Below are 16,771 nucleotides of genomic sequence, written 5' to 3' on the forward strand. Positions count from 1 at the left end.
GGGAGTGAACTGTTCTTTTAACTATCATAATTATAATTCGTTTTTTACAGTGTATGGGCTTGAGTTTCCCTTTGGCTTTGACGCACTGACGTAATGCGCCAAATGCTGCGCCAAACTCAAACTTCTCATTGTTCCCTCTCCCACTAACCATCACTCTCCCTCTCTCATTCCGCTCTCCACCTCTCTTCCACACAGCAATTTTTCAAGGTCCTAGAAAATTCACGATCAAGAACATGGAAAGTTCTGCCTTCTATCCCCCGCAACACCACAACCAACAATATTTGATGTTGGAGTTAGGCCGAGAGAGCGACACGCGCAAAAATGTACTTCAACAGGAAGAGGAGGGTTAGAGAGCATAGGAGGAGGTTGGAATGGAGCATGGAGTGTGAGGAGAAGCAGTAGAGGCGGAGTTGGCAAACGCTTTTGGTGGTGGATATTCGCATAAAAGAGTGCAAGCAGCGGCTGCGCAGTGAGAGAGCTAGTGACTGAGCAGAGAAAGAAGGAGTGGGAGCCTGAAAGAAGGGGAGCAAATTAGCAAGAGGGAGGGAGTTCTCAACCGAGTGGGAGGAAACGAGAGAGAACGAATGGAGTTTGATAGACCTCCCGCTAGTTGCTGGGAGTGCCTTTTGTTGTCTCTCTGGTTGGAACTGGCTTTTGGTTTGGCTGGGGGTGGGTGTGGGTTCGAACTCCAGTCGGAGTAGGAGTTGTGTCTATGTTGCCAGGGTTGCGGACGAACTTGCGATTGAGGTTTATTTATGGCCCTCGGCTTTTGGGCAAAATTTGATACCACGTGTTTGCTGCTGGCCTCGCACTCCCCCTCAAGTCTTCCTGCCTGCCCGAAAGGAGTATGGGTCACAGGAAAACATTGGCATAGATAATGGCTAAGGGACAGGGAGCTGGGCAAGGAGTACGGTTAAAAAATAGAAGAAAACAAATGAGTCATTTGTTCCTGCTAAAACGGGAAACAGTCGAAAACAAAAACGTTTGGAGGGGAAAATCAATTGAATTATGGTTCATTGTAAGGGGGATACATGTACATACATAACGGAATATTATTTGAAGAGCTGAAAACACAAACGCAAGAATATCTACACATGTTCTGCGTCTGATCTTCGGTCCCTAGCCCATATCTTAAACCATCTACAAGAAAGTACAAAAGGGACAACATGCATATTTACATATACATATGTACATACACTGCAGTTCCCTTTTTTTATTCCATATTTATTCCGTTTTATTTACGCGAAATTTTCCAATTAAAACAAATCAAAAATACTTCATACATATGTATGTACATACATACATACATACATATGTATGTACATGTTCTATATACGTATGTATGTACATACATTGAAACAATTTTTTATTTCCACATCAATAACAAGCCACAATAACACCACTGAAGAGTCTTCTGAAGAAATGAATAGAAGAGAGAATATGTACATTTGTATGTACATACATACATACATACATACATATGAACATACATACATATTTATATAGAAATATTGACACAACGGCCGGACCCCAAAGACCAGAACACGTTTTCGAGTATTACATAAGCGTGAGTGGTTGCCCCAAGAAGATAGTAAGGACAGGGCACGGGACACGGGGCAGGATTATGGGTCGAAAACAGGAAAGCAGACAAAACAAAAACCGGAAGAACTGGAAAAAGTGGGCGAAATGTCAAAAAGTGGGCAGACAGAAAGAGCCGAAGAAGAAGGTGCAAGAAGAGCCTGGTCTACGCTGCTGCCCACTCAACAGTCTTCTTCTTCTCTCTCTTCTTATGACTTGTTTCGTGCTCTCCTGCCAGGCAAACACAACAGAAAGAAGCTGCAGAAAAGCGTAGAAGAGCAATAAAACAGAAAACAATGTGCACACAATTGGTCGCAAATAGAGAATGCGAGTTTGCAGTGCATGTGTTGTGTGTGTGTGTGTGTTCGTGTAGGAGTGAAGTTAGAGTATGTACAAAGCAGACGACTGCAAGCCACGAGAAGAGCTGCTTTCAAGGTCTGCGCGCTCTCTCTCTCTCTCTCTCTCTCTGTGCTGCCTTCCAGAACCTGCTCCTCTGCTGGCGTTCTCTGCTGCAGTTGTATGACGTCGTTGCCCTTGGACTTGCACTTGAAAACCGATGGAGTTGCATGCCATTCTAATGCGCGCGCACCTCCTCTCCCACCCCTCACGCGGCAAGCAGCACTTGAACAGCGCCGCCGGCAGAGACTGCAGATGCAGTCGAATGTTGCAAATTTCGTTTTCATGCAGCAAATTTCAATTTCATGTTATAAAACGATTCGCGTGCGTATGTGTTGGTGGCTCTCTTCGGCTTTGCTTTTGCTCAGTGTATGTGTGTGTGTGTTGAGAATGTGCAGCAGGCGTGTGCATATTTTTAGCTCTTTGTCGCTCCTTTCAGACTTCCCTTTCGTTATTTTTTGCTGCTTCTGCAGCTTGGTGCTGATTTTTTCATACTCTTTCGCTGCCAGGGTCTGGTTTCTTCTCTCTCACTCTCCCTCACGCTATCCACCAGCAGCGCGGCGGCAGCGAATTGATGTTGAAGGTCAGCGTGTTAGCAAAAATTGCATTAAAGTTACATGTGTGTGTGATTTACATACATATCTATAGTATATACTACATGTAGCATCTAATCATAGTTGGTCACACCAAATTTTGAAAGAGGAGGGAGTCTGGACAGTTTTACCAACCCCCATATTATGAGTACCAACCAAAAAGTAAAATCGGAATGCAAGAACTCCACTGAGTGCAGAGGCCCTATGTAATTTTATGAACTTTCCCTTTCGTTTACTTAATTTTCCTTCCAACCATTATTTCCGTCATTTTCTATTTTCATGTCGAGCACTGCCCGTGCTCGCACCGTACCTGAATTTGAGCCTCAGAGTCATCAAAGGGGGCGGAGTTTCCCCGTTTATCAACGAATTCAATGAGAAAACTCAGTGGAAATATCATTTCCCCCCGACGGAAAACCCTACATACATACATACATATGTTCATATGTAGAAATGTATGTACAAACACAAATGTATGTGTATTGTGTGTACCAGCATATAAAAAATACCCCCGAAAATCCTCGCCAGAAAGTGCGTGCGCCTCGTCATCGTTATCGTAGCCTCCCTTCTTCCTGTCACCACCTACTTACATACATTCATACCTCACCTCCTCGTTCGTCCTTTCCCTCGTCTCTGTCGGTCGAACTTACAAAGGACAAATGAAATTTCAGCTCACATTTGCTGTCTCGCTCACTTTCACTTGGCGCCGAAGAGAAAGGTCCACACAAAGGGCCACGGTCAAAGTGGGAGGGAACAGTGTGAATACTCCTCGCATCTTGACAAAATCCATCTTTGGGATGAAATTCGAAGGAAAATAAAGTTCTGAATGTTTGCTAAGGAAGGTTTGTATTTCTTAGTTGGAATTTAGTTTGGAAGTAAGGAGAATACTTTTTCCCAAATGAATTTGGAAAATACCTTTGAACCGTTTGAGAATCGTATCCAAATTTCGGCCATATTCAGCTCTATTCGTCCTGTTTCTATATTTTACAGAGTCGTCATTGACTGTTCGCCCAGATTCGATGCGAATAACAATCCCGTTCAAATACTTTATTCGAATATGTATGTCTATAGGGCGAATGCTGACTTCATTTCGCTTATGTAAGCGGCAGCAGCATGAATCAGACCCACATGAGTCCCACGGGGGCGGGATGGAGAATGGGCTATGAGTTGCGGGACTGAGCCAAACCCGAAGCTTCAGAACTCCTCTTCCCTCAATCAAGGGCCTGACAAAATGGAGTTTGGGTTATTTTTGGCAACGAAACGAAATTACGACACCCTCTCTCACACAGCCCACTCTCCTGTGTATGCATGTACATATTTACCATGTACATTATGTTTCCCGCTGTGTACTTGCCTTGGCTTGAGGTTGGACTGAGTCGGGGTTGCCATGGCAGCGCATGTAAAATTTCAAACCCTATTTTGGGTTTCAAAGTTGCTTCCGATTGGATAAATGCGGGAGTATGAGTAATTACAAATAATGCTTTTCTGCTTTCACAATGTTGGACAGGGGAACTGGGTTGAGTGTGTGGATAGGGTGTGCGTAGGGGTATGGGTGGGTGGTGTGTACATATGTACATCTGCCTGAAACACCCTCAGGACTCAGGAGACGACTCTGAACTGAGTCAAGAGAGTATAAATAAATGGTTGAATGGTGAAGGCTTGGCTGTTCTGTGGTCTGGGATGGGGGATTGTCTATCGTTAGGCCAAATATAGAGTGAGATTGGGAAAGTATCTTGCAGATACTCATGGGCCACCGCAAAGTTCCTTTGAGAAACACGCTTTCACACCCTGGAAACAGGAAGCCAAGAAACACGCAAAAACTTGGCAAGACCTGGCAACCCTAAGCCAAATAAGCCCCGAAGGCTCTCCATTAATTACGCAAAATTTGCAAGATGGGATTCGTGTCACCGAAGAATTATAGCCCTGACGATTCTCCACACACGCACACACCTTGCGCATAATAAAGTCTACACTACATCGGTCTTTTCTCCTGCCTCTTCTTCCCTCTTTGGTCATTAAAATTAGGTCAGATCGGGGAGCGGTGAGGAGAGGGCTTCTCGAGCATCCTTGAGAATTAAGCAACAACAAACTAGTTCATGTTTTGTAAGCTCTCTTTCATTCTCTTCTTTGAACACGATCCTTTCAGCTAGAACAAAAAACAATTCTCTCTCACACACACTCACGCTCAGGACAGGCGCACGTATTACGCAATGGCTTCGATCTGCCTACCTGACTGACTCCACTCTTAGTTATTATATCCAGCCCCTCTGTTTTTTTCTCCCGCAGGTAGCGGATCAAACGACGAGATCTTGCCCCCAAGGCAGTCACTGCCACCAGTTGACTTTGCACCAAAACCAGAACCAGAACCATCGAGATCCTTGCCGATCCTATAAGAAATCCTTCAGGATCCAGCTGGAACACTGTCCCCCTCTTTAAATACCACACGTGTCCTTAGTTTGCCGCTTCTTCGATTTCTCTTGGAATTTTCATTTTTTTCGCAGCACGCGCATCTCGAATTTTTATATAAGAATATGTAGAGAGGGTGAGAGCGGACGAGGGCAGTACATAAAGGCAGTTGAAGATACAAAAAAAGCCAAAGCGAAAAGCCTTGCGAATTCGAGGTACCCTACTTCAACCCCCCATCATAATTGAAAACACTATCAGAACACGAGCTTGCAGGGCGATCGCGCTTCGAGGTAGCCGGTTCTTCGGCTCTGCGTTTTGTCTCTGCTGTTGTTTGTGTATTTTTTAATGCCGCTTTTATTGTCGACACTCGTTGGCCATTGTGCGAGCGTGCACAAGTGTGTATGTTTTTGCTCATCTGTGTGCGTCTATATGCAGGGACTATATACAAATTGTATGAAAAGAGACACATATATACGTAGATTTGAGAGCTGGAACAGTTATTTGAGCGGATTCGTTCTCATTCCACACCGAATTAGCAGATTAACGATGGAAAGCAAAAGTGAGAGCGCTCCGACTTGGGCCTCTCGACAACCCTGTCCATGTTTACTTTCTTTGCCGGTTTTTGCACTCAATCGAACATGTTGGAGGGGAAACAGGCGGTCGAGCCGCATTGAAAGTGAGATTCTCCTAGGAATCAATCAACCCCCAAAAACTCTTTAGCGCCAAAAACATTCACATTTTCCTCAAATGAAAAACAAGCATTTTCGGGGCGGTGGAAAGTGAAATGCAGCCAACCAAAATTTGCTCTTTTCAAACATGTTCGATTGTGCTGCATGCTATGTGTGGGCATGCCCCTGTGCTGTCTCATTAACCTTATTTATATAAATACTGTTTCTTATTAATATTTTATTTTTTAGGGATGATCTTTCTGATTTTTATTTTTAACGGCTAAAATTGAGAAAATTAAGGTGGGACCAGTTTGCCTGTTGTCCATACCCGTTTTTACCCCTATAGCAACACTCAGTGTTGCCGTGCAAACATTTTTGCGCACAGCAACATTTGTGACCGACGCAACTCTTATTAGCAACATGAAACATGTTTGGTGTGAGTGTTCGGCTCGACGGCGATTGCAACCTCTAACACGAACGCTGATCCGAGCCTGGTTTGAGGGTGGTTTTATTTGCAACCCACCGTTTTGTTTTTGATTCTTGGCAGGGTATGACCATTTAAGGTTTATTATGTGTATACTCTCAGTATATTTCGACTTCGATATTGAGTTGATCCGTATATAATGGTATATATTTATAAGGTATATTTTGGTATATAGGTTTTCCAATCCACCTCGCAACATGGGAATTGAGTCTTGATTCCATCCTTACGTCGAATGCCACCACCACTTACGTATTTTACCGTTGGCAGCATAATTTGTATAGGCCAGCAACATTTGAGACCGAAGCAACTCAACTCAGCAACATGAAACATGTTTGGTTTGAGCGTTCGGCTACCGCAATCGCAACTCGAACACGAACGCAGCTCCGAACTCGGTTTGAGGGTGGTTTCGTTTGCTTTTCCATACACAACGCAACGTGTCGAACCTCGAAAAAGCACAGAAGCAGCGACGAGAATAGTGGCGCGCGTTTTGTTTTTATCACATTTTGTTTTTGCCTCTTGGTTGGCCAAGTCGGGCCGCCTTTTCCTTCTCCGAGTGATAAACTGACAGAATTTGGAGTGCCGTGATAAGCTCAGAAACATCAAAGTTGATTTTTAAAAAAATATATATTTATATGTATTTATCAACTTAAAACTTTTTCCTGTGTCCTGGTTGTGTGATTTTTCAACTCTCTGGCTCTGAACCACAGAATCCAATTTGACTAAGTTTCTGTGAACTTTGCAAGAATTATCGGTGAAAGTACAAGTGTCGTGTGTTTTCGGTCTTTTCCTTCTTCCTTGCCGGTAAAACAACAGCAACAGACGGTGAAGCAAAGCAAAGAGCGACAAGAAAACAGCGTCAGCGCGTCTGTCTCGCTTCCGCGAATCGGCGAAGAGAGAGTGTAAAGAAAAATGTAGAGAGCCGACCACAATGGCGCCGAGTGTGTAGATGAGAGATAAACAATAGAATCATTTTTTGATACTTCTACACAACAAAACCAAAAGAATAAAAAAAAAAACTCAGCTCAGGTAACAGCAAAAATAGACTGCAAAAAAGGCGAAAAACCAACGAAACACTTTTTGGAAATATTTTGTATACACAAGAAAACCCCAACTTTTGGGCATCCTAAGGTAATTAAAGGAAATGAAATGAAAAATTGTGCGAAATGCTGCTCAGACGTATCGGTGAATAGGTCACAATAGGCATAGCTTTGAAAAATCCCACAACGATCTGATTGAACCGATTTTCCATCCTAAACCCTCTATGGCGCCGCGTCGCAACAGCAATATCAGCGGCAATCCTTCCCAGCAGCAGCAGCATCCACCTCAGCAGTCACAACTCCAGCTCTCGCTCCCACAGCAACAACAGGAACAGTTTCTCCACTTTTTCACCGAAAACAACAGCAGCAGCAATCCTTCGTCCAGCAACAGAATGGCGCCCATGCAACTGATGCAGGGTTCCAACGTGCAGCTGGTGCGCTGCTGTTACCCGAGCGGCGAGTGCCGCAAGCTGGATGCCCTGATCGCCATCACGGAGACATCGTTGGCGGAGTGCGTCCGGGTACTGTGCAACAATGAGAACTGTGGCGCCGGACAGTACATGCACCGCGAATGCTTCGAGGTGTGGGAGGCGGGTGTTTTGCAGACGCTCAAGTCGAGTGGCCGGGCGCGCAGCTGGTCGGAGCGGCAGAGGGCCCAGCACCTGTGGACGAAGAAGGGCTACGACCTGGTCTACAAGGCCTGCAGCTGCAAGTGCGGTCGCGGGCAGCTGCGCAAGGATCTCGAGTGGTCGGTGCCGGCCTCCAATGGCGGTTTGGTGTTTCTCAATGGAAGTGGAAATGGAGGAGGACGGAGCTCCATGAATGGAAACCTCAGCGAGGACGACGACAAGAAGAAGGCCAAGAAGAAGCGCAATCGCAATGGAAACAGCGGAAATTCTGGCTCTGGAGGCGGCGGCCAGAAGAACGGAGTGGCTCCCCTGAGCACCAACAATAGCAATGGTTACGGTGGAGGCTCCATTGGACTCACCCCGAACCCCAATGTAGGAGTGATCGGATCCGGGCTGCCGCACAACAGCAACAGCAGCAATGGAAACGTGAACGGCAACAGTGGATCCTCAGAGGGGACTGGATTGCAGCCCAGTGTGGTGGCTTCGCTAAGCAACATCCTGGCTCCGAACAACGTGCTGGGTCTCGATCTCCGTGCCCGGGCCGGCAGCCTCTCGTCCAGCGGCGCCGGCAGTGGCTCCAGCTCCCCCTCGGCTTCGCAGTCCAGCGCCGACATCTCTCTCTCGCCGGTGCAGCAGCTCCTACAGCAGCAGCAGCAGCAAACCTCGCTGCTTATGCAGCCCCTGGTGGCACCCACTACTACGGGGTACGGCGCCGCCAATAGCGCCCTACTCCTCCAGAACGGTCTCGGGCTCTCCAAGAATCTGCTGTCGCAGCCACCGGCGCTGCCTGCCCTGGCCAACATCAGCAACTTCAAGCCGTTGGTCAGCTACGAGCAGCAGCAGTTGGTGCAGCAGCAGAAGAACAAGGAGGTGGAGCAATACTCGGAGCGTGTGCGGTAAGTTCAAAAAATTAGTTGAAATGAGGGTGCGAATGTGAGTGAGAGTGAAATTCCCCAACATGTGGTCGGACGATCAACAATTTCAATATTTATTCAAAAAAGTTTTATCAAATACACTGCCCAACAGGGAAATCGAACTTAATATGCTTGACGAAAGTGAATTGCAATTATTTTCGACTCTGGTTACGAAATATTGTAAATTTGTATTTTTCTATTTGTTTCAGAAATTTGCTAAAAATTATAATTTAAGTTTTTGTTTAGCAGTGTAATCGACAATTGCTCGAATCGCTTATATAACCTTGATATTTCTTTTGACTAATTCTCCGCTCGGGCCACAGCTGCGCGAATGAAACGTTTTCGATATTTGCACAAATATAAAATAAAATATTCTTGTTTATTTGATTTTGCCTTTTGCGAAATTCTCTTTTAAGGAAGTTCATTATTTTAACGGTTGATCGTTTTCGTTATGTGCTAGTGGATGATTGGAGAGGGGAAACTGGAAGATGGGACAGTCGACAGGCTGTCTCTGCCGGCACTGCAGTGCTCCAGCTTCTTGCTATCCCTTTCCGCCATGTCATGTACATGGGATATGTACTTGTAGCTCACAGCTGCTCGCTCTTGCAGATCTGACCAGAGTTCTCTGCTCTCTTTTTGCGATTCAATCTCATCCTCATGATTCTTTTTGCTGTTATTTCCATTTTCGTTTTCCAAGTTTCACTTTTATCCATGTCAGTTTTTTATACCCTTCAGAAAGAGCTTTAATACTCAGGCTTTATGTTTGTGTTGCAATGTCGAGAAGGGGGTATTTTTGACCCTATACAGTGTAAGTATCGAAAGCGCATAGTATGGCCATGTCCGTCAGTCCATATGTCGTATATTTCATAATAATCAACCAACTGCAAGACATCAGTGGTTCTGGAAGGGTATCATTAACCTCGACTTTCAATGTTAGCTTTTCGCTCTTGACTTTTTTTCGCTTATTCTTCTATCTTTTGCTTTGGGTCAAGGCTTGTCTTCCTTTGTCAGTCCGCAGTATATATGTATGTATGTATGTGTGTATTTATGTACATATGTTCCTCCTCCAGTTGCTCGGATTGTTTCTGCTGCTGCATGCATAAATCATAAGAAATTAGAATTATTGAAATTTATTTGCTACCATACCGCACATATCAGCATATACATATGTATGTGTGTTCTTTTATTTATTTTAAGTCGAATTTTAATGTTTCCGTTTCCAAAAAAATTCACAAACGGGTGGCAGCGGCGCTAGTAAAAATATTATTCATTCCAGTCTGATAAAAATACATTCGAGCAAAGAAAACAAAAACAAGAGGCTCAAGAAAAAAGAAGAAGAGAGGCAGAAGAGCACCGAAAAGCAAGAGAAACAAGAATTAGATCGTTTTGTTCGGTGTTGTTTTGCTCTTCAGTTTCTTGTTCTTGTTTTGCTTTGAGGCGATCTTTAGGCTTACAGCTCCCGCTCTTCCACTCTCTTTTTTGCCTTCTATGGCATAATTCATTCAGTCTGTAGGTTTGTACATATATTCCTATCTCTCTCTGTTTCGGCTTTTTATTGTACTCATGTGTGTACACATGTGTGCATATTCATATACATATGTGTGTGTGTGTTTAGTGATGTGTTTTCAAGGCCAATGCTATGTTGTGTGTGTGCTTTTGATCATCAACGCTCTCTCTTTCTCTCTCTGTAGTGCCACCCTGCACTTACAATTCTCTGTTGATTGCTGCATTCCCCTTATCAGCAGAGCGAGAAACAGGGCTGATTGGTGATTAATTCAAAAATAAACTGCCATTAAAATGTTTATCGCCTTTTGGGTTTTTTTGTTGGTATTTATTTTAAGTTTATTTTTAGCGCCACACGCGGCCCATTTTATATTTCTTGTCTGTTTTGTTGTTGCACTTTTTATTGTGTTTCGATAAATAAAATCTTGAGTGACTTAAAGCTTGATATTCGAAACGGTTATTTGCTCCCTTATCTGCTCTCTCTTTAATGAATGAATCTCATTGTACTCTCCAGCGCTCCTCTATCTCTCTTTCTCTCTCTTGCTGTTGGCGTGTTTTGTCTGCCGGCTTATTGCTCCGCTGGATGTATTCTGTTTTCTGGATGTATTTGCAGCCCAATGTCAAGGTTAAGATTAATTTTATGTATTTATTTTCGATGGGTTATGGGCGGAGGGCAGGCGGTAGGCTGTTTATTTTTCTGGTTTCCATTCTTCCGCCGCTGCCTAAAGCTATCTGTTTTGCAGAAAGCTCTTCCTGCTTGGTCTCTCTCTGCTTGGTCTCTCTCTCTCTCCGTCTCCTGTCTGCACATTATTTGCGGCAGCTGTGAGAGTGGGTGGACGTGTAATCCCCGACTCAATCTACGTCGGCGGCGGCGGCGGCATATGCCTAACGCACACTCGTGGGTGTTCCTTTCACACCTCCCCTCCCATTAACTTCCCTGCCCCATGCATTGGCGCAATACTTTCCCGAACATTCTCGTTCTAGCATCAACAACAAAAAATATCGCGAGCGCAATTGCAAATAAATTGCGAAAGGCACGACGAAAATAGATCCAAAAACAACTATGCACATGCTGTCACACATACATAAGCAAGAGGAATCAGGAGAGGCGGGTGCGGTTAACACACAGTAACAACAAAGTCTTAAATTTGCATACCCATTACACGTCATAGAAAGAAACAGAGAGATGGAAAGGGTATGTCCAGTGAATATGTTATATGTAACAAGAGAAATGCCTGAAGCTAGAGTGGGAGTCATAGAAGGGCTAAGTTACTGTTGCATTCCTAAAGCAATGCACGAAAACAGTGGTGCCATGTGGTAAGAATTCCATGCAGTAGTCTTGATGAGTATTTCTAGGCTCTATGCATGTTTCTGAGGTATCTCCCAGTCGTTTCCAGTTGTTTTGTAGATTGTTTTGCTTTTTAAATTTGTTAGAATGAACAGCCTCCCTTCCCCACAGGCGGGAGCTACCATTGTGAATGTGGTTTTTATAGTGTGAAAAACAGAACTAAAACAAAAAATTAACTTTTTCGCACGACTTTTGTTGTTGGGACTGCCAGAGCAGAAGTAGGAGAAGTGTGAGTGGCAGAGGGAGACATGGAGGCGGAGGCCCAATCCAAGTCTGTCCACGTCCATACTTTATCTGAGTATTCGGCATGGGGCTGGTGCGAAGTCTACGAATATGACTGAATTATAGTCGTAAAGCATCACAAAATTTCATTTAAATTGCGTTTTTGTTTTTCTCGTTAGTAAAAGCGGGGGTGTCCAACCCTCAACCCTCGAACCACAGAGCTTTGCGCTAATTGAGCACGTTCCAAAAACTGTCGTCTAGACGCAAAACATAAATTTCTGCACTGTACAATTTTTATTATAGCGGAACCACTATTACATCCATTGACGGCGATTGCTGTTGTTTCCGATGCTGTTTCGGGTCTGTACAGATTGTATTGGAATATTTTCTGTTACGTTGGGGATAATAAATATGTAGAGATGTAAATACATACATATGTACATACATAGCATACGTTTAGTATACATAGGTATGTATTTACATGAGCATATTTTGTGTGAGGTTAGGTTGCACTTTTGTTTCAAAAACGCGGGCTGCGAACCGAGCAGCGAAGCATGAAATGAAATAGGTCTCGGGCTGCTACTTGTGCTGTATACATATGTACATGCATACATATACATATGCGAAACCCGTCTATAGGGGCCGACAGGGCAGACCTTCGATGGATTCCACGGGAGGGCAGCGGGCTCTCGTAAAGCAATTAACGAACTTTTTGGCAGTCAAATTGAGGAAACATTAAAAAAGCGAGTTCTGACACTTTGGGGATGGGGGTGACAATGGAACTGGGTCTGGACACGGTTCAATTCCCGGTTCCTACTTCCTGCTGGATTATACTAAGCATAAAATCTGTAACCGCAAGGCCCATTTGCAAATTAAGGAACATAATGTGTGGGATGAGGAAAGAAGATGGAGGAGGGACATGGGCTCACCATTTGTTGAATTTCAAATCAAGTATGCATTGCAGAGCCATTAATGAAATCTTTACCAAAACGGTAAACGCACTCGCATACAACTGCATGGAAGCCGTGCCACCCACCTATACAAAATCCACACACACACCAAAAACATGCACATGCATAGGGCGCCTATTGAATGGCGCATGCCTCTGTGTTGCTCTGCCGGAGAGCAGGCAGAGGTCCCTCCAATGTCGACGTTGTCAGCGTCATTATTGTCGTATTTTCATTGCCAACAGACAATGCCAGGGTAACTCTACTTCAAGCCCCACCTCAGTTGCCATCCGCCCACACACCAACTAGCAAACCCACAGATGGAGCCAGAGCCAGAGCCAGGGCCATGGCTATCAAGCACACATGTGTGTGCATGTGGAGCCCGTCCATCCATCCGCAGGCTTTTTGCCAACTTGAAAGGCTTCGTTGGCTCAGCATTTTCCATGCTCCTCTCTTCCGCTCTCCGTTCTCCCTCCACACAATGGAGAACTTTCGTTCCTTCACTGCTTACTCCTCCAGTGCCTACTCCACTTCTTCCCAATGCCCCACTGCTTTCTCCTTATACCAGCATGATGTCGTCTGACGTTCATAAGCCAAGCTCCTCTATGTGTGCCGGCACTGCATTGTGTGTGTGTGTGTGTTTGTGTGTTTATCTGTCTGCCTGCTGTGTGTTTGTGTATGCTTTTAGGCTTTTGTGCCGGGCCATTCAGCCAAATGAGAATGAGAATGAGAGAGAGAGAGAGACTCCCCTCTCCCCTTGGACTCCAGTGCAGGCTGGAATTGCAATCAATATTGTTGTTTCTGCTTTTGTTGTTGCTGTTGTCGAGCAGCTGCCAGACACACAAAATAAAACGCAACTTGCAAAAGAAATAAAAGAAAGAGTGGCAACAGTAAAAACGAGCCTGCACCATGAGAGTGGTAGTGGTGTAAGGGAGGGAGGGAAAGGACATGCAAGTTGAAAAGCGAAAAGTAAAACAGAACAGGAACAGAAAAAAAACATGAAATGTTTGTGGAAATGAAACAAAACTGTTGTTTTTTTTTTCTTTTTCATCTCCATCTACCTTTTGCTCCTTTCATTCTTCTTCATCCTCTTGCTCTTTTTAAATACATCCTTTCCGCCCTTCTCCCTCTTCTTGGGGGTGCCATTCGGATTGTGGTTCGGACTGGTCCCAACTGGAGCCCCTGCTGCACTGGGATCCTGTAGGATTGTGGTTCCCTTCCTCAATGGCCGATTCATGGCATTCCATATTGCAACTGTACAATGTGCATGATGTCCGCTTGTGTGTGGGAATGTTTGTTTTTCTCCCTATTTGATATCCATTAAAACGATTCCACATTTGGTCTGTCTGGCCCTGACCCTTCCACTTGGTGCCTCTCGCTCCATGTCTATCTCTCTCTCTGTTTTCTCCCTGATTGGAAATGCATTCAGTTATCTATATTTGTATGCATGTATGCATGTAAATACTCGTACATATACATCATACATATGTACATACATATGTACATATCTATATCCCTGGGCCTGTCTGTCATTCAGTTCATTTCGAGAGCAATTTTCTCAACTCTGTTTTCCATGTTTATTTGTTTATTAGTTGCAATTTTTATTTGTGCATTGTGTGCAGTACGGAGTTGGGCTCCATTCTCCCTTCCTTGAATTAAAAGGGAATCCGCCCAACGAGGGTCTTTTTCGTAACATTTGACACCTACTCAATCACAGTCTCTTTACTCATTCATTCAGTTAGCCATGCTCTATGCCTTTATGGCTTTTGCTTCCCCCCACCACTCGCTCTTCCTCTTGCCCTTAGGTTTAGTCAGACAAGAGAGCAACAAATGAAGCTTACGTTTTAATCGTCACTCTGCCGCCATTTGCCTGATGATAATGTTGATGATTCTCTGCCGCTTCTTCGTTTTCACGCCTCACTCCCCTCCGAAGCTGAAGCAGCTAATGCTTCTTCTTCTTCTCTCTGTTTCCTCTTCCCTCGGTTGGTTCACTTCTTCTTTTTGCATCCTGTCAAAGGACAACAAGCGTGGAACATTCCTTTCGTCGTTCAAAGTCATTTGGTTTTATGATTATTAGCTTGTTTAGTTCTCTCTCTCTCTCCCTCTCTCTCTCTCTTTCCTTCTGTACATATCCCTCTGTCTATCTCTGGTTTTCAAGTAGCTATGCTACCACCCCACTCTCTCCCTCCCACCGCTCTTTGTCTGTATGTGTGTGGGTGCGTTACTGTAGGGCAAACATATTCTTTATGCTTATATAATATCTATTTAGTTGCACTCAGCCAAGTGCTTACCCCGCCCTCCTGCTTGACTCTGACGCCTGTTTGTTGCTTGTTTGTCTGCTTGTCTCATTTTGCTCCTGCGATACGACTGATTGCGCTTGTTGTGCGATAACCGTTGCCATTTGTATCTTTTCCATCTTTTGGCCATAACAATTTGACGCTCCATGACTTTGGATAGGATAGGGACAATATGCCACATCAGTGGAAGAGATAGGAGCCTCAGAGCGACTGTTGTCTGTGGTAGTGTCTGTCTCTTTCGTGTTAACAACAATTGCGTTTTGTTTAATTGAATAAGTGCTTGGGCGGTCCGGCAAATTCAATGGCTCCACAAAATGGAGGCTTGAGACTCCCTTGGCCAGCCCCTTCCATCGATATGCCCCGACATGTGACGTGGATTTTCGCGGATTTGCTGCGCCCCAAAAGCTGCAAGAAGGAGAAAGAGAGCATGACGAGGACACAAAACGCATTAAAATCTCCCCCTCACTTTTTTGTGTGCCATTTTTGGGTGCATACAACAACTCGGCAGTGGCTTCGGCAACATCTCTCTGTGGCAGCCCAACATAAATTGCCCAGTTTTGGACAATAAAAGCAAATTATTTTTACGATCAAACCGCCGCAAATAAATAAATGCATTTTTGTAGGTTTTTCTCTTTCCCTCTTTGTCCCTCCGTCCCTTCCTTTTCTCCCCTCTACTCCTTGGCTTACAATAATTTTGCTTGCTTTTGGAGGCGACGACACCAAGTGCATTTTTATGCCCTCGCCCCGGGGCGTGACAGATCATTAGCAAGGGTCTTGAGATTCCCCCAGATCCAGAAGAAACAGAACGACGATACATACATGTGTATGTATGTATACATAAATGGAGAAAATGCTATAAAATATCTCAAAAGCGCAGAAGAACGGCACAGAGTGTGCAAGGGAATTAAGAAAATGGCAGGATAATAAAAAAAAAATGAATTTCCTGTGCCACTACGCAATGGAGAAAGCGGAAATTATCAAGAGCTTATGAATCAATCTTAACCTTAATTACCACTAAGTTACTTTATTAATAGAAGTAGAAAGATTAGCATTTTCATCCGTATCGAAAGGGAGCGAGACAGAGAGAAGCGGAGGAAGAGGTTCACTCCCACTGCAATCTTTCTCACGCCGTAATAATGTTCATAGTAATATTTTTCCGCACGGCTGCCGCAACCCTATCATCGATATTTGTAATTAACAGAAACAGCCACTAACTCACACTTGCATATGGATATAAATGTGTGTGTGTGGGTGTGTGTGAGTGCGTGTGTGCAATGGCTGCTACAACAGGCACAGCACGTTTTGGGGCAACGAGCGCTGACTGGCAATGGATCACTGCTCTGATATCCGATGAAAGGATCGTATCGGTTCGGATCAGAGCGAGGTGTAGTGGAGTGTATTGGTGCGATGGCTTCATTGTGGCGGCATTTGTTGAAAGGCCCCGTTGCACACACTCGAAAATTGCAGCGGATCTATTGCAGCATGCCACACAGTGGCAACAAAAAGTATAGTAGCAACAAGTTGATTGAACTTGGGCTTGGCTGGCGGCGCCATCAGCAAATCAAAAAAAAATAACTGTTTAAAGTTTGAGATCGATGGAAAAAGAGAGAGGGAAAGAGCAAGATCTTAAGGGAGGGACAGAGAATGTGAGGGAGAGGGAATACCCCCTTAAACGGACACAATTTTGTCGCTGATTCAATTAAAGCAGAAAAACTAATCAGAGAGAAGGAGAAGAGAATGAGGCAATAAGAA

At 44.5% G+C, this 16,771-nt stretch overlaps 1 protein-coding gene across 1 annotated transcript in view; it reads left to right on the forward strand.

Annotated features, from left to right (window-relative positions):
- The first annotated feature begins 6,587 nt into the window (after window positions 1-6,587).
- The window catches only part of LOC117583821 (headcase protein), a 75,236-nt gene continuing 65,052 nt past the window's right edge, over window positions 6,588-16,771 (forward strand). The window contains 1 exon segment of the mRNA XM_034272407.1: window positions 6,588-8,684. Coding sequence (XP_034128298.1) covers window positions 7,384-8,684 — 1,301 coding nt within the window. The 5' untranslated portion in view covers window positions 6,588-7,383.

Source organism: Drosophila guanche, unplaced genomic scaffold, assembly GCF_900245975.1.
Source record: "Drosophila guanche unplaced genomic scaffold, DGUA_6, whole genome shotgun sequence".
Taxonomy (NCBI): Eukaryota; Metazoa; Arthropoda; class Insecta; order Diptera; family Drosophilidae; genus Drosophila; species Drosophila guanche.